Source organism: Catharus ustulatus, chromosome 9, assembly GCF_009819885.2.
Source record: "Catharus ustulatus isolate bCatUst1 chromosome 9, bCatUst1.pri.v2, whole genome shotgun sequence".
NCBI classification, from domain to species: Eukaryota; Metazoa; Chordata; class Aves; order Passeriformes; family Turdidae; genus Catharus; species Catharus ustulatus.
This window is the reverse complement of record NC_046229.1, coordinates 18,034,059-18,058,269: the sequence shown is the minus strand read 5'-3', so window position 1 is coordinate 18,058,269 and position 24,211 is coordinate 18,034,059. Positions and strand designations below refer to the sequence as shown.

At 36.5% G+C, this 24,211-nt stretch overlaps 1 protein-coding gene across 1 annotated transcript; it reads right to left on the bottom strand.

The window, feature by feature from the left end:
• Positions 1 to 104: 104 nt before the first annotated feature.
• CCDC18 (coiled-coil domain containing 18) lies at positions 105 to 24,142 on the bottom strand. The gene is made up of 25 exons (XM_033068126.1): positions 24,069 to 24,142; positions 23,372 to 23,516; positions 23,049 to 23,199; positions 22,326 to 22,493; positions 21,291 to 21,400; positions 20,314 to 20,442; positions 18,683 to 18,779; positions 17,840 to 17,961; positions 17,129 to 17,438; positions 16,842 to 16,945; positions 16,572 to 16,732; positions 15,881 to 16,101; positions 15,011 to 15,121; positions 14,292 to 14,423; positions 13,425 to 13,559; positions 12,651 to 12,728; positions 11,113 to 11,229; positions 9,615 to 9,782; positions 8,344 to 8,486; positions 7,745 to 7,908; positions 6,804 to 6,954; positions 6,157 to 6,256; positions 5,008 to 5,124; positions 4,437 to 4,581; positions 105 to 1,602 (listed from the first exon to the last, which is right to left on the bottom strand). Exons 2-24 carry the CDS (start codon positions 23,506 to 23,508, stop codon positions 4,471 to 4,473), a joined length of 3,237 nt encoding a protein of 1,078 aa, XP_032924017.1. The 5' UTR covers positions 23,509 to 23,516; positions 24,069 to 24,142; the 3' UTR covers positions 105 to 1,602; positions 4,437 to 4,470.
• Positions 24,143 to 24,211: the final 69 nt, after the last annotated feature.

Sequence of the window (24,211 nt, the reverse complement as noted above, 5' to 3'; positions counted from 1 at the left end):
AGAAATAAATTGGCTTGAACAGTATAAGTTGGATCATTAACTTCTAAGCAAGCAACAAAATAGAAAAACATCTAAAGATAAAATATAATTATGTTTCTACTTATTTATCAGGTTTGACCCACAATTTAACTAGATAAGTTAGTATATAGACAAAATTTTTTAGTGCAAATGCTATTTAGCTGATTCAGAGATTAGGCAAATTGATTTTGCTGCTCATGCACATTTATATTTAGTGCATGTAGGAGGAGCTAATGAGGCTTTACACAATGCTAGTTAGTGGAATTCCACTAGTGTGATGCAGCTGTAATTAAAGATTGGTTATATTTTCCACTCGAAATCCTGGTTTGAAGGGCTTATCTATTCCACTGCTTTAAAAAAATCTGTCTGAAATGTAATGCATACATTTCTAGGATGAAAATAAAGTGATGTGCATAAACAGAGTTAAAAACTAAAAGTACTTTAATTTGCAATTATTGCACTGGTCAACCTAATAATGCTAAGGTTTTCCCTTTACAGTTATGTAGAGAAAAAAATAGTTTGATTTAAACCACATTTATTTCTGTAAGTAACAGTGGGTTTTGTCACATCATAATTTTCATAATAGGATAAATAATCTGAAACTGCAGAAATACTTTTGCTGTCTGTATCTTGACTTGTCAATGGTAGCAGAATGTGTGGCTGGTTTTGTAGAACCACTGAATGTAGAACATGTGGCATTTGTGGAACATGTTTACATGAAGTGGAGGAGCCAGTACTGCTCAAGGAGTTTAGCAAACTGCCACTTGCAGAGTTTCTGGAATACCTCAGATAGGTTTGCTGGCTGAGATACACTTTTAATACGCAAAACACTTAACTAAGGCCTGGTATTTAAACTGAAATACATTCAATTCGTTTCCTCTTCTTTACATAAAATAACTTTTGTACCTTGATTTCTGAAGTATGAATCATAAATCATGTGTGCATTAATCAGACTTAGATTGAGGCCTCAAAAGCACATTTGCAATTTCTGATGCTTATGTAAATACAAAAGTGGGGCCACTAGCCATTAATACCAGCTAAATTGTGTAGTACTTTTGAAAATCTGGAAATAAGTAAGTTTTAGAATGCATAGTTATGATGTGAATTTAATCAATGGGAATTTTTGTATGGATTTTCATTTGATTAAAAATCTCAAAAGAAACAAGCTTCATGGTCCTATCCCACAACCCCGTGCATCTTAAAGATGCTGCTTGGAGTAAAGCAAGCAGGTTTTGCCAGTGTCTGATCAAATCAGTGTCCCAAAACATCTTACAAACAGGTCAATTTTAATAAGATATTGGGTCTGCAACACTGCATGAGTACAAAAAAGATAAAATATTCCCAAAGAAAAATTGCTGATAAGGTAGTACCATTGTTCTGGAAACATTGTACAAAGACAATCTCGGTGACAGTTGGAAAAATAAAAAGGTTGTTATCTGCTTCAGTACAAATAACTACATTCCTTATTTAGAAATATAACTTTAAAATGTCCTCTTTCAATGCACAGTTATGATGCCAGCAACAGCATTCCTGGGTTGCTGCTTGTCCAATGGGCAGCAGCAGTCGTTTCTGCAGTTCTTGTACCTGAAACAAAATATCTGTGATTACCATATATAAATCAATTTGTACCAAGATGTTACTTTTCATTATTAAACTTCATCTCACAAATTCAAGAAAACTAACAGCAGGTCTCAAGTCCATGGCTGCCATCTCAAATTCTGATTTATATTTTTAATGCATTTTTGTTTACTGGTGTTGTAAGTGATTTCTCAAAGAGCACAACTTACACATTTTCCAATACCATATTAAGTTCCAGCAGATAAGGAAAATATTATGCAGAATATTTTTGAGAAGAAATCTTCATACGCAAATCCCCGTAGAAATTTTGTAGTTTAAATGAGCACTGCCTTTTGAAGTAACTCCTCTGCATGAGGCTTAGTGTTTCATGTTGGATTGCATTGTTGTTCTTAAATTGCTAGCAGTTCAGTAAAAAAACCCCTATCAATAGTATCAAGGTATCAAGTATCAAGAGGAAAAAAAAGCCTATGATGTCCACCAACACTGAGCAAGAAAAATAGCAATAGGAATGTAAGCTGTACACAGAAGCAAATGCAGCCAAACTCAGCATGTTTGAGGTTAGGGGGTTTTTGTTAGTTTCTAGAGCTTTACTACCCCTACCCCTCCTTTTAAAAACAAGTGTATATGCTGGATCAACAGTTCATTTATAGAAAAAAACAGAGTTTTAGGTGTCTTAGGCTATGATACACAGCAGCCATGTTTACATTATCTAGTGCTGGAGCACAAGTGACTATCAGCCACTACTATTTCACATCCTATTATACTAAGGTTCCTGTTAATTATAAATTTAAAAAGGGGTTATGTTGGTTCTCTGTTTATCTAGCCATGCTTAGCTAGGTGCTATTCTTTATGAGGAATGGTACACATATTGTACAGAAACACTTATAAGTAGCATCTAAGTAGCTTACAGCTAATGAATGAAAGATTATTACAGAAATTCCTAATTTTTTTAATGCTATGCACAATTTTTCAAAAACATTGTAAAAATCACTTTTTTGAAAAGTCAGTCATTGCAAGCACTAATTTTTTCTTATTCACTTAGCATTCTAATACAATTTTAATTCTCATTTCAGAAGGAACTATGGTCAAATTAGTTTGCTATAAATCCAGTCTGCCTTTTTTTTTGTAATAAAGAAAATTACTTCAATTTCCCAGAAAAATGAAAAAGCCATTCTTAATGTTCAGCAAAATATTTCCAGTTCCTTTATTTGGAATATTTACAACTTCTAAGGAGTTACAAAATCTTCACTGCAGATTGAAACAGAGTAAGAACAAAGAATGATTCAACTGAAAACTCTGTGACCTGGTTGTTTTATGAGTCCCAAAGGGACAGAGTGGACCAGAACACAAATCAACCCTCCTAGCAATTAATTCCCTGAACTAATATATTTTCTGTAATACGCAAGGAAGGCAATGTTTTAAGAAGAAAAAGAATGAGACAGACTGTACCCCTGGGCAAAACATACACACTGTCACACTGCCTCTCCACCCCTTTTCCCTAGATAGATTAGGCAATTTATTTTTTAGAACTGGGACAGAAAATTTCTGTGGAAGACTGGTCAATCAGTCTGCAATGTGTTACTAATGGAGAAAGTGTTTTCTTACATTATGTTAATATACTCAGGTTTTAAACTAAGAAGGAACATTATCATATTCTAAGTGGAGTTAGAAGCCCCCTGCAACATATTTTATGTTTTGCACTGAATGCTTCCAAAATCCAGTGTTTTTTTAATCTACTTTACTACCATGAAAATAAAATTTCATTTCCTTATCCCAAATCTTGAAAGGAACATGGCCAGAGTAGGTCTATTTTCAAAGCCTTTCTTATATCATTCTTAGGCCTCTTCTTACCTGGTATTCCTTAGCAAAAACAAGACAATTTGTCTGGAAAGAAAGAGCCTAATCAGCAGCTTTACAGGGCTAGCTAGGAAATTCTTTCTTTCAGAATCATCCCTTAGGAAAAGTTGGAAATTTTTAATGATATGTGTGAAAGTTTGCAGCAGTCACTGTCCTGTTCTTGAACATCATAAATAACCTAACAATATTCAAGATGGAAGAGCTGGTATTTGCAGTGAAACAACCTTCATATTCAGCTGTGACACAGCCAAGCCCTCCTGATCTAGAACACAGGCCAAACACCTTTGGTGTTCACACAGAAATGAGGCTCCTCTGATATCTCACCCTAGGGAAAACAAACACATAAATCCAGCATAACCAAAGTGGCAGAGGCCATCTTGGTTTTGGTGTTTAGGTCTATCTGAGAATCATCCTTGACTGAACTTACTTCTGCAAGAAAGCCTGTTTATCTCAGATCCCATTTGTACTTGTAGACACTGATTCATGCACCAAACAAAAACTTGTATAATTCACAGTCAGCTGTGCTCTCAAGTCCCTCCACTCTCTCCCATTCACTATGCCAAAAAAATCTCATTTCTTGCTCCTACAAGCATGCTGGAGCTCAGTGGTCTTTGATGCAATAATTTTCACAAGATAGGTACCTAAGTCATAAGAACCTCTCATCATACAGCGTATTGCTTTGTTTTATTTCAAGGAAGACAATATCATCCACAGCCAGAAAATCAGTTCTCTAAAGATAATCAGTAATCAAATTTCTCCACAGAAAGCAGACAATCAAGAGTGTGCCATTAAATTTGTAATTTTAAAATAATTAAACTAGTTTCACTTTAGGGGATTAAGATTTAGCAAACACCAGGATATAAAATGCAATGATTCTGGAAGAAGTAATGACACACTAAAGAGACACCATATAATTTCTTCTAGGCAGTACAGTAATGGCATTAAAAATTGATGATTTGTTGTCTATCCAAGGTATGTTTTACCTTTCCAAGAGCTTCTAGGCTATGTTGTTATCTTTCATTTTTTTTTCTTCAGCTGATTTATTTCCTGATCTCTCTGGAGCAATTCAAACTCTTTTTGACGAAGTTCGTCTTTAGTATGCTGGAGTTTCTTCTCTAAGCTCTCAATCTGAACAGAAAATGCAATTAAATCAGAACCAATATTTTACCAAAGTCAGAACAATTTTATTAAAAAACCAAACACACAGTCAAAACAAACAAAACTCATAAATATTGTCAGTATTAACCCTGACTTTGGATTCCGCTGTCAATTTTTTTTGTCAACATTTTCCTTTACTAAAAGAGCAGTTTGGGACCTGTATCATATCAAGTGAAAAACAGGTTTTCGTTTTTGCACTGTTATAGCCTTGCAAAATTTATAGTTTTAATTGACAAACATTTATTTTTACTGGTACATTCCGTCCCTCTCCCTACAATAAAAAAGAGTTTTTATTTTCTAGATTAAATCTTGCCAGCTATTGTGTCCCAGGACCAGACTTTCTCATAGAATTAGCTGCCCTTTGTTAGGGAAACTCTGTTTTTGATTAAGAATTACCTGTTTATTGCATTCCTTAATTTCCAACTCTGACTTCTCTAAATTGCACTGTAATTGAATTATTTGTTGCTCCATTTCTCCCTTATGCTCACGAACTGTCATATCCAATTGTGTAATCTAGAGGTAAAAACGGAAGAAAAGGATATATTTTATTTTGAACTAATATGCAGATTCCAAGAAGCCTTATTACAAACTATGAGAGCAAAGTGAATGAAATTAATCCTTTGTATCCTCAAGAGTATTCTCCCAAGTAGTCAATATAAAGCTACACTCTAGCTATTTCATTTAAATAGTGGCCAAACATAAAAGGAATAGGGGAAAATTGGGAAAAAGTCTGTAACTGACTATGTTAGGTGTTCATATACACATAATGCAAACCTAGTTCTCCTTTTAAAAGAAATATGTGCAGTTTACTATACCAATCCACCTTGTTAGGTTTGCCAAATTTGCCAAATTTTGCCAAAAAATTTTGCCGAAAAAATGCAATGCGTCAAATGCTTTGATGACTTCCTGGAGCAGTTCACAGGCTACTGTGGCAAAAATATATTGCAAGATCTAGCCTCCTTCCAGTTTCAGTTCTTTAAATAGATTTATTCAAATTCCCACTCCTCTCTGAACCTCAAATATTCTTGAATACAAAGGGTGGTAACTCCTACAGGAAAGAGCTTATAATAAAGTGACAGAAGCAGAATTTTCCCATGATGAGCTTCAAGTCCTGAAGCCAGACCAAAAGACTGAAAATATTTCAAGTGAGCTACAGAAATTTATTCAAAACAAAGATACCATTTCATATTTAGAGGCTGCTTTAATGTGTATCAAATATGCTCCAGTGCAAACAAGGAAAGGAATCTATCATCACCCTTTAGCACAGATCTTTCCTTCCTCCTAGCAAGCATCAAGATGAGAACAGCTGTCCCATAACTTGATCACTAATGAAGAATTTTGGGACAGGTTATGGCATGAAGCTTCTGATTTTCCTGGTACATAAGGCTTCAGCAAACAGCTGGTTTGAGGATGGCACTGTGGCTGTGTAGTAACCAGTACAGTTTGAAACAACGCATCAAACCAACCAAATCTAATAGTCTTTTTATAAGTAATCTACTATATAACAGGAATAATTGTCAGTAACATGTTTAAAAATTATCTGACCTGAGCTACTCTTTGTTTCAGTTCCCAATTCCTTTCTTTCAGGGCTTGGTCCATGACAAGGAGTTCCTGCTTTTTGTCTTCAATTTCATCCTTGCAAAACCTGAAATTCTCATACATTTAATTGCTTAATGCACATTCAGTTGCTTAGTTTCAAATATCCAGCTTGACAATCATGGGACCTATTACTTACTTAAAGCATATTACCTAAGGGTGAATTGATTGCAAGGAAACTAATCTAAATAGAATAATTCTGTTAATTATATACCAGGTGGGGAATTGCTAATAACTTCATTATTCAAGTTATTTAATTGGCTATATTAGGAGTCTTTAAAAAATGAAGTATCATTAATTTGTGGTCAGAAAAGAAACTGGAAAATTTGACTGTTATTATGATTACTTTGCTGCTTTAGGATTCAGAAAATAATTTCAGCAGATTTTAAACAGAATTCCCCAAAAAGAATTCAGCACCACTTTTACAAATTAAAAATGAGCTGAGGATCTCAATATCCAGTTATCTGATAGCCACAAACCACCTCAAAATTATAGAGAGCTGCTAAGAATATTAAAAAACCCTGTCAAAACTACCACTATTCTTAAGGAATAACCAACATAACTAAGTTTTCATTATGGAAAAGACACCAGCTCACCTGAGCTCAGTTGTTAGATCCATGATAGCAATGTTCTTCTCCTCCAGAGAGTACTGTGCATTCTGTAATGCAGATTCTAGTTCTGCTGTTTTCTCTAAGGCTTTCCTGTGGTAAGCCTCAGTTTGAAGCAGCTTCTCTTCTAAATCATTCACTATTTTACACACACACACCACAAAAGAAAATGTTTAATCATCAGTACATCAGGGTCTTCATGCAACACCACTACCCAATAGCACATGTGATCATAATAGATTTTCAGTATCACTACTTTTTAGGACAATCTACAAAAACAGTGATTACTTATAAAAAAATAATTATGGTATCTAAGCATTTGCTAGTTTTATTCAGTTCATAATCAACAATTGACCTGAAACACAAGGATATATCTAAAAACATTTGGCCAAGCAGACAGTACAGATACAGTAGAGTAACTGAACATGTAATGCTAGGAAAAGTACAAACACCAGAATTGCTGGTATTTCTCTAGCTTAAAACAATGATACAATTAAACTAAATGGAAGGAGATGAACTGGAAAGTTTGTTATTTCCATAGATTTGTGGGGTTTTCTGTTTCTTTCAAAGAAATTTTTGAATCATTTTTTGAATAGCATATGGCTTTACTAAAGCTAAGTATCTCATGTGACTATTACATTAAGAATGTACATTATCAATTTACAGGGAAACCACTTATACATTTACCTGGGGTGAAGGTAGGTACCTCAAAAGTGAAAATTTGCAAAAGTATGTGGAAAATGTTTGTGATTTTTTGGGGTTGTGGGGGTGTTGTTCATTTGGGTTTGGTTTTGCTTGGGTTTAAAAATATCATAATTTTTTGACACTCATGTACTTGATTATACAAGGCGGGGGAAGGACAAATGTCTAATACATACAGAGGAATAATTTAATGAAAGGAAGCCATATAAACAAAATAGCCAAATTACCCTCATTTGCTTTTTTATTGAGCTCTGATCTTGCTTCTTCCAGAGTGATATCCAGCTGATTTATTTGCACTGCTTTGTTTGCACCATCTCGTTTTAATTGCACTACTTCTTTTTCCATGCCAGTAAGTTCATTCTTGCACCGGTCCATCTCTAATTTAATCTGTCTAATAGAAGCAACCAGAACAAAATGAACCATGGAATAACAAAAGCAACACGCTCTACGACAAGTGTTTCTAAATAAAATAGAAATAAAACTCATGTTAAGAAGGCTTTTTTTGTAATCAAAACTATATTCTTTAAGACTAGTAAACTCCTGTAGAATGTACTATCTACAATCACAAGCAAGCTGATATGGTTATGATTTGATCTGCTTTATGAAGTGTTATCTTAAAGCTAAATAGGTTGCCAGGACATGCAGTAATTCATTGGAAAGCTGTTCCATAAAGTCATGCCTCTACTAGCCAGTTTTCCTTCTGATTTCCAGTCTATGCTCACAGAGACTGAAGTATAAGCCCACAGCTGAACACCACTTCATGCAGCAAGCATTCTAATCCATATGCCCAGGTGCAGAATACACCTCTCACTCACACTAAACCCACCTGACTGTACACTTAAGTTCATCCATCTTCTGTCTCTCTGAATCTGCCTCCTGAACAGCTAGGCGCAGTTTCTCCTCCACCTTTCGCAACTCCTCTTCCGCACATGCTCTCTGCTTCTGAAGCTCTTTTTCCAAATTGGATACCTATTTAAAATGGCATTTAAAGAGTACAGTAATTTCACGACCATAAGGCGCACCAGACTATAAGGCGTGCCCCCCTGGATTCGGCAAAATTCGCAACTTTGTAGATCAGGTAACGCGCACCGGACTATAAGGCGCACTTTTTTTTGCAGCAAGGCTCCGCCCCCAGCTCACCCCGTGCGGTTGCTGGCCGAGGCCGCGCCTCAACCCAGCAGCTGTTGGTCCCCGGGCCCGCCTCCAGCCGGCAGGGGCGGTGCCACGAGCCAACAGGCCACCCTGGACCCAGCAGCCATGGGCTCCCGGGACTGCCTGGACCCAGGAGCAGGGGTGCCGCGGGCCCGCCTTCATCCAGCAGCCATGGGCTCCCAGGACTGCCTCCACCGGCGAAGGGGGGTGCCGCGGGCCGCCTAGCCCACATTCACCCGGCAGCCATGGGGCCCCGGGACTGCCTGGACCCGAGAGGGGCGGTGCCTCGGGCCCCCTGGCCCGCCTCCACCCAGCAGGGGCAGTGCCGCGGGCCTCCGGGCCCGCCTCCAGCCGGCTGCCGTGGCACTTCCGGCTCCCCCCACAGCTCACAGCTCACACTTCCGGTTTGGCAAATTTCGCCGCTTTGTCCATCAGATAAGGCGCACCAGACTATAAGGCGCACTTCCGGGTTCGAGGGAAAATTTTAGTCAATAGGGTGTGCCTTATAGTCGTGAAATTACTGTACTTTCAAATTGCATACCAAAGAAATACACATTCTTGTCTTGCAATTCACATAGGGAGAGTTTTTACACAACAGATTTCTTCATAGTCTGTGTGTAATTTAAAACTAAAGCTCAGCACATTTGAAAGACAAATAGTTTCTAGAAAATATAACAAGATTCAACTTTCTGAATTTAAATGCACCTTTCCTTAACAGCAGTCTAGGGCTTGATTTTCCAAGTACCTAGCCACTCTAATACTAACTAGAATTTTTGATAGCTCAGAACCTGGATTAAGATAAAACAAGCCACTAAACTCTTTATTTTAGATATATAAATAATAATCATCAACTCAGTTATCCAAAAAATATTCAGGTTTTATAGGTATTATGAAAGCATATATAAGGCAGTTAATTTTATATAGATACTTCTCACCATACTGTACCTGTTTTTCAAGTTTAATTTGACTATCTTCCAGCTCCCCGTTTCTAATAGTTTCTTGCTGTAACATTTGCTGCTGATGATGCAAAGTTTGTTGCAGGAGAATATTTTGCTCACTCATGTCCTGAATAGTCTGACCTTTTATTTTTATTTCTCTCTGTAAATACTGAAGCTGAAAAGACATTCATTTTCCATTACAATAAAACATTTTTATTTGCAGTTGCATCAGCTATTCTCTCTTAATCACACTTGTGATTCAATAAAACTTTTGGGTCTGAATTTACTTGCATTACAGTTTCAATAGTACATAACAGACCTCATAATTTACATTGAGTTATGCTCTATAAAGTGAACAAAGTAGTAACTGCTCAGTCAGTCCCAGGTTTTGATTCTTGTTTTTAAAATACTTGTCAGTATTTTAAGAACATACATAGCAGATTTTTAGTTAGAACTACTTTTCTTTCTGCCAGTCTTCTTTATTTCTCGGGAAGTCTTGTTTTCCCCTTGAGATCTTGTTCTCAGTCCTCCCCTTTATTTCTTCTTGACTGTATGACAATAGTCATTCCAATTAAGAAAGGAATTTTGAGTGCCTAACTTGTTCTAATACGTTGAATAGTCCAGTTCTTTAGTGGTGAATGCCAGATGCAACTGTTCTGGGGAACAAAAAAAAAAAAAAAAAAAAAAAAAAAGGGGCGGGGGAATGTTCTTGAAAAAAACCCCAAAAAAGAAATCACTAACTACTCATTCCAAGAAGAAGTAGGAAGTAGTGACTGGAATTTATTTATGAAAACAGGGGTCACATTTATACAGCCTCACTTGCTACACTTGCTGTTTCACACAGCATCCAGTCCCTTCATATGCAGTATAAGAACAGGGTTTAGTGCTTAGGAAGCAGCAGTAAATATCACAGGTGTGTGTGTGACACGGACCACACAACTTCCATCAAGCTAATCCTGTACAGGATCCAGCAATCTCCACTTGACTAAAGCCTCTCTCAGCAGGCAGGCCAGCACTGACATGAGCAGCCTACTATATAATTAGTTCACCCACAAATACAAATTAATTGTAATATTAAAATTTAACTTGCTTTTGCTTTCAAGTAGTAGTGGAAAGTATGATAAAACTTAGGGTCTAGAAGTAAATATTTTTTTTATGCCCTGAACTTCTTTCCCATAATACAGCTGAAAAACAGATTAATTTTGTGCACTTAAATTTATGCTCTCTCCATTTTTTCCAAAATAATGCTTTGTTTCACATTACTCTGATTATGTTACTTCTTTCAACAACTCATTTATCTTAGTGCTTCTTTTCCCTTAACTTACCCAGTGTTTCTGAGTTATGATTTTCCCCTTTACCCTCACAAAATGTATCTTTTTTTTCCCAGCTTACTTCACATTCACAGGTGCTGTTGCAAATTGGTTGTCATTACACAAACTTTTAGATTAAATCAATCATAACAAGTGTTCTCTGCAATACAGAAAAGTTGTAAAACAACCTATTACCTCTTCAGACCTTTCTTTCAGCTGATTTTCAAACATCTCTTTATTTTCTTGTGACTGTCTCAAATACAGTGCAACTTCCTCCTTACATACTTCTAGTGCTGACTCAAGTTGTTGCACCTAGAGGAATGCAATAAATTATTTAAAATTGCATGGTGTGATTTGTATTAACCGGTCTAAAAACTGTATTAAAAGACAGCTTTGTGTAAAACATCAGAAAGCTATATTTTTATCATAAGAGTACTAAAACAGTCATGGGAGATTATAGTAAACTTTAAAACTGAAATAGTATTCAAAAATTAAAATAATTTGTGAAATTCAAAATTATAATACTTTAGACTGTGTTTATATCAGGTGATATAGTTATGAGAAGCTATGCTAGCATTTGTCAGTAGCTAGAATTTAAAAGCAAACATAGGGTCAATACTAAATCATTAACCCATCATGTTTCATTACATATAGAACTGCACAAATAAATTTGGAATTATCATCATAGGTGAGCTGGCACATGTTTTTCAAAAACACCACTCAGCTCTTAATACAATTCTTTTCAAAAAGTTACCTAGCAGCATGATTTCCCTTTCTGCACTGGGAGACAGTGCCTGAGTTTCACCAAACAGGAAAGGAATTCAATGTTCATTTGGGTTTGAGTAATCTCTAACAAATACCCTATAACTTTGAACTGATAAAAATTATAACAACCCCTCAGACATCTTAAGGCATAGTAATTAAGCTTTTCTTAAGCATTTGGTTTCAATGCCAGGATTTCTCATCAATCAGAATTCTGCTGAATTTAGCTGCAGAATGCCTAATTCTTTCAATCAGACTGCCAGTTTTCTAAACCATACTGGACTTTGTATCTCTGGCCCCAGCTGATTCAACAGCTTTTTGAAGAGAAATTACTATGTGTCCTAATTTTAAGCCTCTGGAAAACATCCCAAATACTACAAAGCCAGTTGGATAGAAAATTGGTCCTACACAAGCTCAGAAAGAGATGAGATCAGCAAAGTCCCCAGAATCTTCTCCCATTGATATCCTGAAGATTTAATACTTTGAAACCTGACTGGGGTAAATCCGCACATGGCACTAGTTTACTAAAATCCTGTGACAAGTGCTGCATGGAAAATGTTTATCAAACACCAGGAAGAGCTAGAGTTGGCTAAAAACATGACCAGCATAGTATCACATATATCCAAAATACATGCCATATGTGTACCAAAAGCATATAAAACACTAGCTCCATGAGACAACTGGACTTTGTGAGTACAATAAGCACAAGTTTGCCCTATTTGTAACTACAGTAACTGCATTAAAAATTATGCATTGCATAATCTTTTACTGTAGGTTTCATCACACTTAATTTAAAAAAAGAAAACAAAAAATGAAACAGTAGATTAAGAAATATTTCAAATTAATTACTTCTGGACTATTTACTTAAGTCAAATTGATACAAAACAGATTTTCTAGAAAAGATAAAAGGAAATACACCCTTAGAGTAAACTTTAAAACTGTTACTTGAACATTACAGAGAGCATACTAACTTTGATTTTTTCTTCTGTTAACTGACTTTCCAGCATCTTCAGTCCTTGATTTTTCTTGACATTTTGATTTTCCATTTCCTGTTTTTAGAGATATTTTTATTCAAGAGAACCACATATTAATATTATGTAACATTAATCTAATGTTATAAAGTTGTAGTTTTTAGAGATATTTTTATTCAAGAGAACCACATATTAATATTATGTAACATTAATCTAATGTTATAAAGTTGTAAGTAATTTAGTAAAAACTCATAATCAGAATCAGGAAAAAAATGCAGATCAGTATATCTAAAACACAATTGGATAATGTATTTGTGCACATGATACTCTGTAGTGAATTTGGTTGCTGGGAGATGTCTCTTCATATTCTGCAGCATCCAGCATTATTAGAAGGAATAAAACGTTATCATACTAGAACATTATTGGTTTTCCACCTAGTGCAGGATTGATGCAATTGTTCTTTATCCAGATCTCTTTCCTTTCATTAGGGAGAGAAGCCCAAGGGGCAATCCAGAGGCATAAAGGGAATGGTAAAACAGAAAATACCGGAAGCTCATTAACATTTGTACAACACGTAGTAGTAGTAGTAGTAGCAGTGACACCAGTAGTAATTGGTGACTACAATAGATACAGTCAATTATTCAAACAAGAATTAAGAAGCAAAAACATAAACATCTTTCATTTTCCCCAATTTTCCCATGTATTTATGGATATGCTTTCCATTTTTTTTAATCCCTTGATTTGCATTTAAAGAAAGTCAAAAGCCAACCTTACCTCTCTGTTTCCTATTAGCAGCCCATCCAATGATTTGATGTGATGCTGTTTATGTATAAGCTCTTGTTGTAAAAGAGATATTATTTTCTCTTGTTCAATGAACTGCTGATGTTTCTTCTCCAGCTGTGTCCGAAGCTGTCCATAAGTAAATTGTAATTTATTATTTTAATAAGAATTTATTCATCTAAATGTGTGATTGAGTTCTATTCACCCACCATTTTTATAATGAAAATTAATTACTGCCATCAGCAGTATTGCACAGGCTTAAAATCAACAAGAAATCCCAAGCACTTAATAACTTAAATCCGGAGGAGAATGAAGGGAAGCAGAGTGTAATTGCCTGCCACCAGCAGAGACAGAGACATGCATACATTCTTTACTAAAAGATGAGACGCTTCTTAAACAGCTAGAAATAATCACAGTTATATTTCTAATCACATGGACAAACAGATTTCTTCTCTAGAGACTGAAAAAACCCCAACAGTTCTCCCTGAGCACAGATGCTCATAAGGCTCAGATTGGCAGAGGTTCAGGCAACAAGAACATTTTTAGAAGCTGTCATGCTTTAAACCCAGTAGGCACTGAAGCTATACTTTTTGGTTTTCTGTGTGTTTGGAGCAAAGAACAACAAGGACTTTTCCTAAGTCCCTATTTCTCTTCAGTTGAGCAGGATATGAATATTCCAGAGGAAAAGTTGTATAGCTAGTTAGATGGAAAATGCACTAAAATTAGGGAATGTAGGGAGAAGAAAGCATTTTAACATTAACTTTTAAAATAGAGATGTCTTGTATGTACAAGATAAATTAACATAGGAAAAATTTACCAAGTATAACACTCATACACACTACCACACGATAAAGGTCTTACTAGGTCAATCTGTTTCTCCATTTCTTTGTGCTGCGCAAGGTGAAGCAACCTTTCATTTTCAAAACCAGAAGTTATTTTCTCATGTTCCTCACTGATAATTGTTTCCAGCTCATGAATGCATCTGTTTTTTCCCTGGGAAGCGGCAACAATACAATGACTTAACAAAAACATTTAGCTGTGATATTAAACAGCATTTTATTTGATCATGTGGTTTCTAGATTTCATAAAGGAACAACAAACAAAATTCTGCAGTTACACAGAGCATGTGTCATCTCAAAGGATGTCACACCTATACCACAGGTACAGAATGTCAGTAAATGCAGCCACTACAGAGACAAGATGGATTGTGGCACAGATAACTCCTGACAAAAAGAAATTCTGTGCTCATATGGATAGATGGAATCTTTAAAATACCAGTTTGAAGACTTTTTAATTTACAAATCTATATGTATTTCACTGAAACAAATGGCAATTCAACAGAGCCAGATCTTCATTGCATATGTGACCACAAGGAAAACATAATGTTCATTAATAACTTACACATTCAAGGGCAGGGAAAAAAGGATGTTTAATTTCAAATAAAATGTGTTCCTATAATCTGCAGAGATTATTTAGCAGATTTGAAAGTCCACACATTTTGAATACAGGGAATACTACCTGTCAAATTAAACTTTTATGTCTTTTTAAATAAATGTGGCTTCTCACTGAGAACAGTTTACCATGAGTTCCAGTTCCAACTCAGCATTTCTTTCTGCAGCAGTGGAATAAGCAACAGTCTTTTCTTCTAACTGTTTCTCAAGTGCAGAAAGCTGAGAAGATTTCTTTCTTACCTGAAATTAAATATGGCACAAAACAGCATGTGGACCACTGCTTCAGTTTTATTCAAGTAGTTGTATGCACTTTCTTATCACCAATTCCATTTTAGCTACTATTATAGTAATTTTTTAATAAACTGATTGATTTTGTTGAACTATTATATTTTATTACTTACAGAGAAAGATTCAGAACAATTTACCTACAGTTTACCCAATTAATTATCAGTGAAATAGCTTGACATATTTATAACACTTTCATCCATTATTAGGAAAAAACTGCAAAGCCCATTATGCTGAACTCCACAAACACATTAGCACCAGAATGGAAACATTAGCAATTCAATTTATTCATCCTGAGAAAAGCGTACATTTTTTCTTTTGTGACTCTCTGGTAATGATGTTCATCTCTGGCAACTACAATAACATTTAATGAGGAAAAATACAACTGCTCCTTTAACCTGTTTCCTAGGATTACCCATTAATTCAACCACACCAAAGCAACAAAACTGTATTTTCCACACAACAAATCAAAGTAGTAGCAGAAAAGTCTACTAACTACACCAGCTTTAAAACAGTATTTCTGACAACTAACAAATTAAGGCTGCTAAGTCTTTCTGCTTGCTGAAAAGTTTAGTTTGAATTTTTAAAAATTAATCAGATTTTGAAATTATTATGGCAATTGCAGGTTTTTTCCACAACTATCGTCTTCAATAGCTTTGATTATTGAACTGAAGGAAAAGTGGCATACTCCTTTCAGTGCTATTAAAAACTTACTTCTCTCTCTAAGCTACTAGTTTTTGAAGCCTTCTTCAGTAGGTCTTCCTGTATGATTTGAAACTGACTGGTTCTTTGAGCCATGCTGGTCCTCAAGGCAGAATTCTCATCATCTGCTTTTATCAGTTTCGTGCGCAGCTCTTCTATCTCTTTCTGGAATTTTTGCCTCACCTTCTCAAACTGTTTGCTTATAAGTTCCAACTGTTGACATTTTCTCCTCTCTCAAGGTATAAAAAACAAATTCAAGATTAATTTATAAAAGAACATGCAAACCCATAATGTAACTGAAAGCAGTAACTCGTGAAAACAAAGACAGCATATCATGTAGGTGCCCTGATGTAATTTAACAGAGCAGTCCTAACAGTAATGATAGAAACAATCAGAGAAACACTGTAACAGCAGGATACAGAGAAAAGAGTCAACAAAAATACAGAAACTTTAGCACAACGCGCATAAAGAAAAACAATACATTATTCCATTTCAACACAACTCCTAGCTCAGCTATTGTTGGAGTAACTTAAGCAGCAAAATAAAGAAATACATTGTGTCTGGAGAACAAGACAGTTTCCAAGGTGGCAAAATGTTTCCTGTTCAACCAATGCATACCTGCTGTAAAACCAACCTGAACAATTGCAGAACATTTCTGTTCTGTGAATTAGACAGAACTGCACAGCTATTTCAGCAAGCTTACCTCCTGGATTTCTGATCAATTTGACAGGCTCTGTTTCAAGGTCACATAGTCTGCTATTTTCTTGTCCTTCAGTACGATGAGAAAGATGCTCAGCTCCAGGACAGATAGTCAAATTTGCACCAGGCTTTTGAATTTCTGCTTCTTTCGTTGCCAGTTGAATGCTATTACAAAGGAGGAGACAGCTATTGAACATTCCTTCTACATGCTAGCTCTAACAGAGCCTTATTATCTGCCTATTCTTGCCATAGCTCAGTAAGCAGAAAGTTATACCTTAGGTCTGCAATCAAAGGTTTACTTGATTCACCACAAGATTCAGAGGTGGCTTCTTTTGTTGAGGAACTCAATAGCTGGTGTTTGAAATTGTGCCATTTAAACTAAAAGTTAACAGAAAAAACCAGAAAAATCAACCTTTTATTGCTTCACAGCATCCTTAATTCATGTTATACTGGCATCTAAATTTTAAGACACATAATACCAGGATATTAAAAGTTTGCATAACTCAGTCCTTAAAATTATTCAAAACATAATACACTCTAAGACTATATCAGTTACTCTACCTCTTCAGATGTACTTAAAGACAACTGAGAAATAATGGTTTCTAGTATGTGGAGCTCTTCCCTTGAATCCTCTATTTCTTGACGACATAATTTCAAGTGGTTATGTTGCTGTGCAGTAAGCGCTCTCAGCTCTTCATTTTCACTTTTCAGAGCATTTTTCTCTTCAAGTATTATTTTTTTTTCAGAAAGTTCACTCTCAAGCTTGATGATTTTCTGATCAGACTGACTCAGCTTTGATATAATTTCAGTGTTCTTTGCCTCTAGAGCTTTAATTTCTTCTTTTGTGCTGTGATTCTCTTCTTTTAATTGTCTAAAAAGACATTTAAAAGGCATTTTCATCACTAGTAGCAGAGACTTACTATGGAGACTCTAGCTAATGTAAGGGTGCTCATACACTGCCCACTCTTGACAAAATGACCTGAAGACAGGTACACAGACAGGTACACAGCAAGCCAGAGCAGCCCAGGCCCTCAGGATCAACCAGAGACCCAGGGAACAAGTGCCCCAGAAGGCCTGCGGGGGAGCTTCTCCCTGGGAATAGGAGGCAGCAAGCATGTGGGATTTAAATGTTTAAAAATTACTTACGGAAAACAAGTAGGAATGTATTGCTTTGAACTATATTAATTGAGCAGAACATTCACAGTGACAATTGCAACGTGTAATTTCTTGTAAAATAACTGTGCAGAAAATTTTTAAAAGCCTTTGTGTTACCTTAGTTGCTCTTCTAGGATGTCTACATCCTTTCTGTAGCTGATACACTTTTCATTCAACTTCTCTTTTTCTTTTTCACAATTAATTAAACGTTCTCCCAAGACTACTTCTTCAGCTTTAGCCTTAAAAAGCAATTTTTTTCATTACTGTACAGCAATTAACTAAGCTTCCATGGTCAAGAGGCTATTTAAAAAATAATATTATGAACACTATGCTCTTTCTGGTGATCCAGTAGGTAACACTATTGCTCACTATTATGAAGAGAAAGAAAGAGGCAAAGAAGTTTTCTTTTTCTGTCATTCAGGAAAAAATTAATATTTTAGGGCATATTTGTGGCTGGCAACCTTTTTCCACAATCAGAGAGGTCTAACAAAAAGAAAATCTCTGTAAGAGTTGACTATATTTTCTCCTTCCACAAGGCAGGAATGATTAACAATTCTGATAACCAATACTTTGGGAGATGACTTCATTTTCATCTTAGCTCTTCTTCAGCAGATGTTTCACTGAACAGCTTATACATATTGAGGAATAACAGCTTTTAAAAAGATCTTATATTTTTAAAATGCAAACTTCCCAGCTGGCAAGCAGAAGACATAAGAAACAGCAGCTGTATAAGGATACTCCAAAGTATCTGCAAAAATCCAGACAAATACAGTGTAAAACTATATCACTGAATTTAATCACCACAAACAGTTGCTTACCCTGTCTCACCTCTTTTAGGATTTTGCCACCAACAAGTGGAAACAATTGACTCACTGATGAACCTGTTGCTATTAGCTGCCTGGTATATTGGAAGAAATATCTTAACACCATGGCAAATACAAGGGAAGAAAAACCTCTCACCTTTTCTAGTTTTTCCGTTATTTCTGCTTTTAACTTGGTGAAAGCTCTTGTCAGCTCCTCCACATTCAACAGAGCTTCATTTCTTTGCTGTTGGGCTCTGCCAAGGAAAAGATGCAAACCAATTTTAAAACCCACAAACTCCAGCCATTAATGTAACTATTTTCTCCAATTAATAAAAACAACTACTACAGTAATTGCTGCAGGTACTTCCTTTCTTCTTCCAACTTTCCAAGCCCCAGATAACTCATGAGGCTCTGTTCCAAGAAACAACCCAGACTCCCACTGCTTCCCTCTATCACTCCACACCACTGCCCCTTCCCCTGTCATTACTCATTGGTTGGCAGAGTAATCTCAGCACAGCTCAGGTGTGCAGTCTGTGCAGGACAGCCAGCATGGGCACATAAGAATTGATGCTGCTCAGTAACATTTCTCTCTTCCACTAAGGGGGCTGGGGATGGGGCAGTGCCTCATCTAAGTACAGCCAACCCTCAGATTGATGTCTCTCAGTCTGAGGATCAGTGCCCATTTGGAGATGGCAAAAATATTTAGAGAAGGGGAGAAAAGCATTTCAGAACAAAATAGCATTAGTCTGAAGCACTTCAGTTTGCCTGGGTAAAGAATAGTAAGTTGTTGCAATTAATGATTAAAAGTAAACCATAATAATTGTTGATACTAACCATTATATCATACTTAACCCCTGGCAGAAGGTCAGCTATTCTGACATATTTATGGAAATATTTACGACTAGTAAATAAGTATAGCTAGTTCCAACCCAACATGCTCTGAAAGAACACCAATCATAAAGCAAAACATTTCTTCAACCAGTAGTGCAAGCCCCACAGTATTTCATATTTTCTTGCCATAAAAAGGTTAGAGGTAATTTCATAGGTAGAGGCACAAGTCAAACAAAGAGTTTGCATTTAAAAGGTTCAAGAAATGCTTTCCCAAGCCATTAATTCAGGTAATTTTTTGCCCCAGGTAATGCAATTAAATTAATAGGAAAGGTAGAGATCTTTTTATTTATTCCATCACTTCTTTAAAATTACATTTTGGAGGTGATAGGAGTGTTCATAGCAACTTCCAACAGTCACATTCCCTAACCCTCCCAGTAATGACAGATCCACTAGACTAAAGGAGGCAACAGGAAAGGGAGATGGGGATTGAGATGGAATTACAGCACCCTTTTCAACAGTATCATATAGACAGGTAAGATTAAGGATAACATAAAAATGTTTTCTTTATTAAGTTACTATTTTATAATTTTCCTCACACCAAGGAATACTGCTGAATACCAATGACTGAGCCCACACTGCAGGTTCTTGCAAGACAAAGACAAAAATAATTCCAGAAATTCTTTTTTTCCACTGCAGTACATCCATTCTGAAGGAAAAAAACAGCTGATAAACTGGGTACTAGTGTGTGCTATCAGCCTGCAACTACCAGTTAATTTCAAGCTTTTTAATGTGCCCATTTAAATAATCAGTACCTTCCCACAGAATTTCCCCTTTTTAAAAAAATAACATACTTCAAACAGAAAAGTAATTTGATTCCACAAAGGAAACAACTGCCAATGGAAATAAACACTTATGCTCTATTATTCTATACTCCATTTATTAAAATTAGTTAGTTACCTCTTTCCTTGCTTGCTTTGTTCAATTAACTCAATTTTCAGACTTTTATAGCAGTTTTGATATGTTTGTAAAATGTGTTCTCTTTCCATTGCTGTTTTCTGATTTTGATCTAGTCTATCTTCTGCATTTCTAGCAAATAAACAAAGCATAAGAAAAAAATAAGAACTTCTTGTAAAGAAAACAGATTTCTGTTGTTCTTTATTGCACACAATGTTCCAGCAGTGCTAGACAAACATGCTATAACTCCCAAAACCAGGTTAGGAACACCCATAGTTTCCAGACTCCCCAGGACTATGAAGTGGTGTCTAAGACTTAAATTGATGAGGCACCAGTGTCACAACTGCCAAGGACATAGAGAGTTGACTTTGTGTCATGAGCTCTGATCACAGAAATCATATTTTCTCTGCCAAGAGGTGTGACTGGGAAAGAACACTATAAACTTAATATAAGTTGTTTTGGGTTTTTTTGTGACAACAGACTACAGAAATACTAATTTAATATTTCATAACATGAGGTTGTAAGGCAAATTAACAATCAGGTATGTCCTCCTGACACCTCTGATCAGCATTTACATCAGCTTTATTTGGCCATTTGTCTTGATTAATGTATTAATGAAGAAAGAATCCTTTATGTTACAAAGAGCACAGTAGTGTTCAGAAATATGTATGCTTGCTACAAGACAGTATACGTGGTCATGTAGCAAACAATCACTCTATCCAGCTGTAAGGGCACATTCCTATTCAGCACATATTAAAAACCGGCTTATTTTACCAGTCTTCACTATTTTTTTCTCTGTTTCTTGAAGTATATTCAGTACAAACTAAACCACCTCCCTCCTCCTATAAACAGCTTTGAAATTAAAGTTTCAGACCCCAGATTACATGACCCACACAGTACTAGAAATTATATCATCCCTAAAAAGAGATTGGACTAGCAGGAAGATAACAGTGAAATATTGATTTAAAAGTACACATTACTTCAGAATTTTATCTTGAGCTGAAACTTCTGCTTCCAAATTTGCAATCTGTTCTTTCAACTTCGGAATGCTGACTAAGTGTGCAGCTAAAGTGGACTCAAGATATGAAATCTGAAATACAAACATATTTGAGGTTTCATTAACATTTGCATATATTCAGGTGAGAAGCAGAAGAACAATCTGCTTACTGAATGACAGTGCCCTTAACCCTACTGTAAATTATGTTTGTTCATCTACAGCACCTTAAGTCCAATTTTCTGCTCATTTAACATTCCTTCCAGTTCCAGTGCGATATTCTATCTAGCAAAATGATTTCTTTATAGGTTGATCTTGTTTCTCACTTTTCCCCAGAAGTTTATATCCAACTATTTCTGCTTTCAGTGCCAGGCAGTCAAACATTTTATTTATCTATTTATTTCTACTGTTTTGGAGATAACATTTCTTAAACAAAAACCAGCAAGGATAGCTATGTTTTATGAATATTATATATGAACCAAATAAAAGAACATAGCTGTCCTGAAACAAACCTGTACAGAGAAATGTACACTAAATCAGTAATGATTTATTAGGCACAATGTTCCCTTCTAATTAATCTTTACTTTTTTCAAAATAGCAATATTAACACAACCTGAGAGACCAACTATTTTAATTTCCCTGACAAATGACTACTGTGCCATTATTATTCCCATTAATGTCTCAGACACATGAATGTACAGTACTTCATGCATTACTGAACTATTTTCTTTCATAGTGTATTTTTCATTCTGTGGTTTACTGTCTTTAGACTAAACTTTGGAACATAAGTAGATGGAATTAATAATTAAAACAGTTGTTTTGTCCACAGAGAAATAGATTCCAAACTATTCTGTCCAAGATTAATATTGATTATTAAATATATACTAAATATTAAACTTACACAGATTAAGATAAGAAAAAACCCAGCACATTCTGCTTGGAATTCTAAACTCAAAAATCATGGTCACTGGGTGTCTTGGGGTTTGTGTTTCTCTTTGATGAATATACTAAAGATACATACTTTTGTTTTTGATTGCATCAATTCAAAGTTCATTGTTTCCACTCTGTCCTTCAGGTGGTGATTCTGAGAAGTCAAAGATGCATTTTGCTCATGAAGGGCAACCAACTTCTCCTGAAGATCTTCATTTTCTTCCACAGTTTTGTCCAAAATTGTGGATACTGAATAAGACTAGACATAAAAATACATTTGTTTACATATACAGACATATATACTTACATAAAAATACATCATAGAAGCAAAAGCAGTTTGGGTCGAAAGGGAATTTTAAAGATCATTTACTCCAATCAGCTTGCAATGAGCAAGGACAATCTGAAGCAGATAACTTGCTCAGAGCCCTGACCAACCTGACCTCGACTGTTTGCTTGGATGGGGGATCTGCCACAGCTCTGGGCACCCTGATCCTGTGCTGCACCACTCCCATGAGTAAAACACTTGTTATAATATCTAGATCAGTTGAAAGTCATTACCCCTTGTCCTACCACAACAGGACCTGCTAAAAACTTTGTCCCCATCTTTCTTACAAGCCTCAAGTACTGAAAGGAGGGAGCAGAACCTCCCGAAGAAATGTACTCAAGTGATGCTATGTTTAAGAGTGCTCACTTGATACCATTGTCCGATGTTACAGTGTATTTACTCCAAGCTCAGCAGCCAAAAATGTTCATAAACATAGCAAAGAATATAAAGCCAAAGTAATAAAAAAAAGCAATGAAGAAAAATACTTACTTTGGATTTTCCTTGAAAATCCTGGTGAGATGTCCTACCATAATTCTTCTTACAGCTGGAAAAGCCCTGACAACTGTAATTTGGCTGTACAAAGTCCTCCAGAGGGACGTCTATCACCTCATCGAAGCAGCAGCTGTAATGTTCACTTGTACTAGTGTTTGGAGGGAGAGAAAAAAGTCATCATTCCTTTTTTCTTTATTAGGTTGCTCATAATGACTATTGAAACAAAAAGCACAAAAGGAGCTAATTGCAGTAATCCATCACACAGAATACGAGTCACACTACAAGAGACAGAAGGGTCTCATTCCCAGACACGCTCATACCTGGAAAGTGCTTTCTCTACAGTCTGGAGGTTTTGTTCAGTTCTCCTCAGCTGGTTCTGTAGTGACTGCACATTTGCGAGCAGGTCATCAGCACCACTTTTAGAGCAAGTCCACATACTACACTCCATTGGTAACATGCATAGGGCTAAAGTAATATTGAATATCAAAACGCTGTTAAATAGGCATGAAAACTATTTGCAAAATTAAAAAAAACCAAAAAGACAAAACAAAAAAACCCAACAGTTTACGAGGGGGAAATACAATAAAGAAAAAACCGAATTTCCAAATGTAGACGTACATTTCACACACTACTCCTTCCTATGTTCACTAGATAAGTTACAAATTGTCTCTTTTATGAGGAGTTCTGTATGCATTCATGAAGTACAAAAAGCTTCATGACTTGCCATATATGAAAACTGGAAAAACGTGCCATACATTACTTGCCAAAAATCTGTCACGCAGCGCATCTCAGAGACCTGGCAGTGCCGTGCACCTGGCGGGAGCCCGAGAAGCGAACGGCGCACACGCGAACGCACAAAACTTGCCTCGCTGCCCGTGACCAGCGCAACGAGAGACGCAAGCGAACCGGCCCCGGGCGGACGGGCAGCACCACAGCCAGGGCGGGGAGCGCCGCAGGACCACGAGCCAGGGGCCCGCGCTGGCCGAGAGCTGCGGCACGGGGCGCTGGCGGCCGTACCTCGGCTCCGAGCGGGTCGGTGCCGGTATCGGCGGCAGAACCGCCCCGTCCCCGCCGCAGCAGCGCCCGGCACCGCTCCCGCCGCGCTCGAACCGCGCGGGGTCCTCACGGCGCAGGCGCGGCCCCGCCGCCGGCGCGCTGGG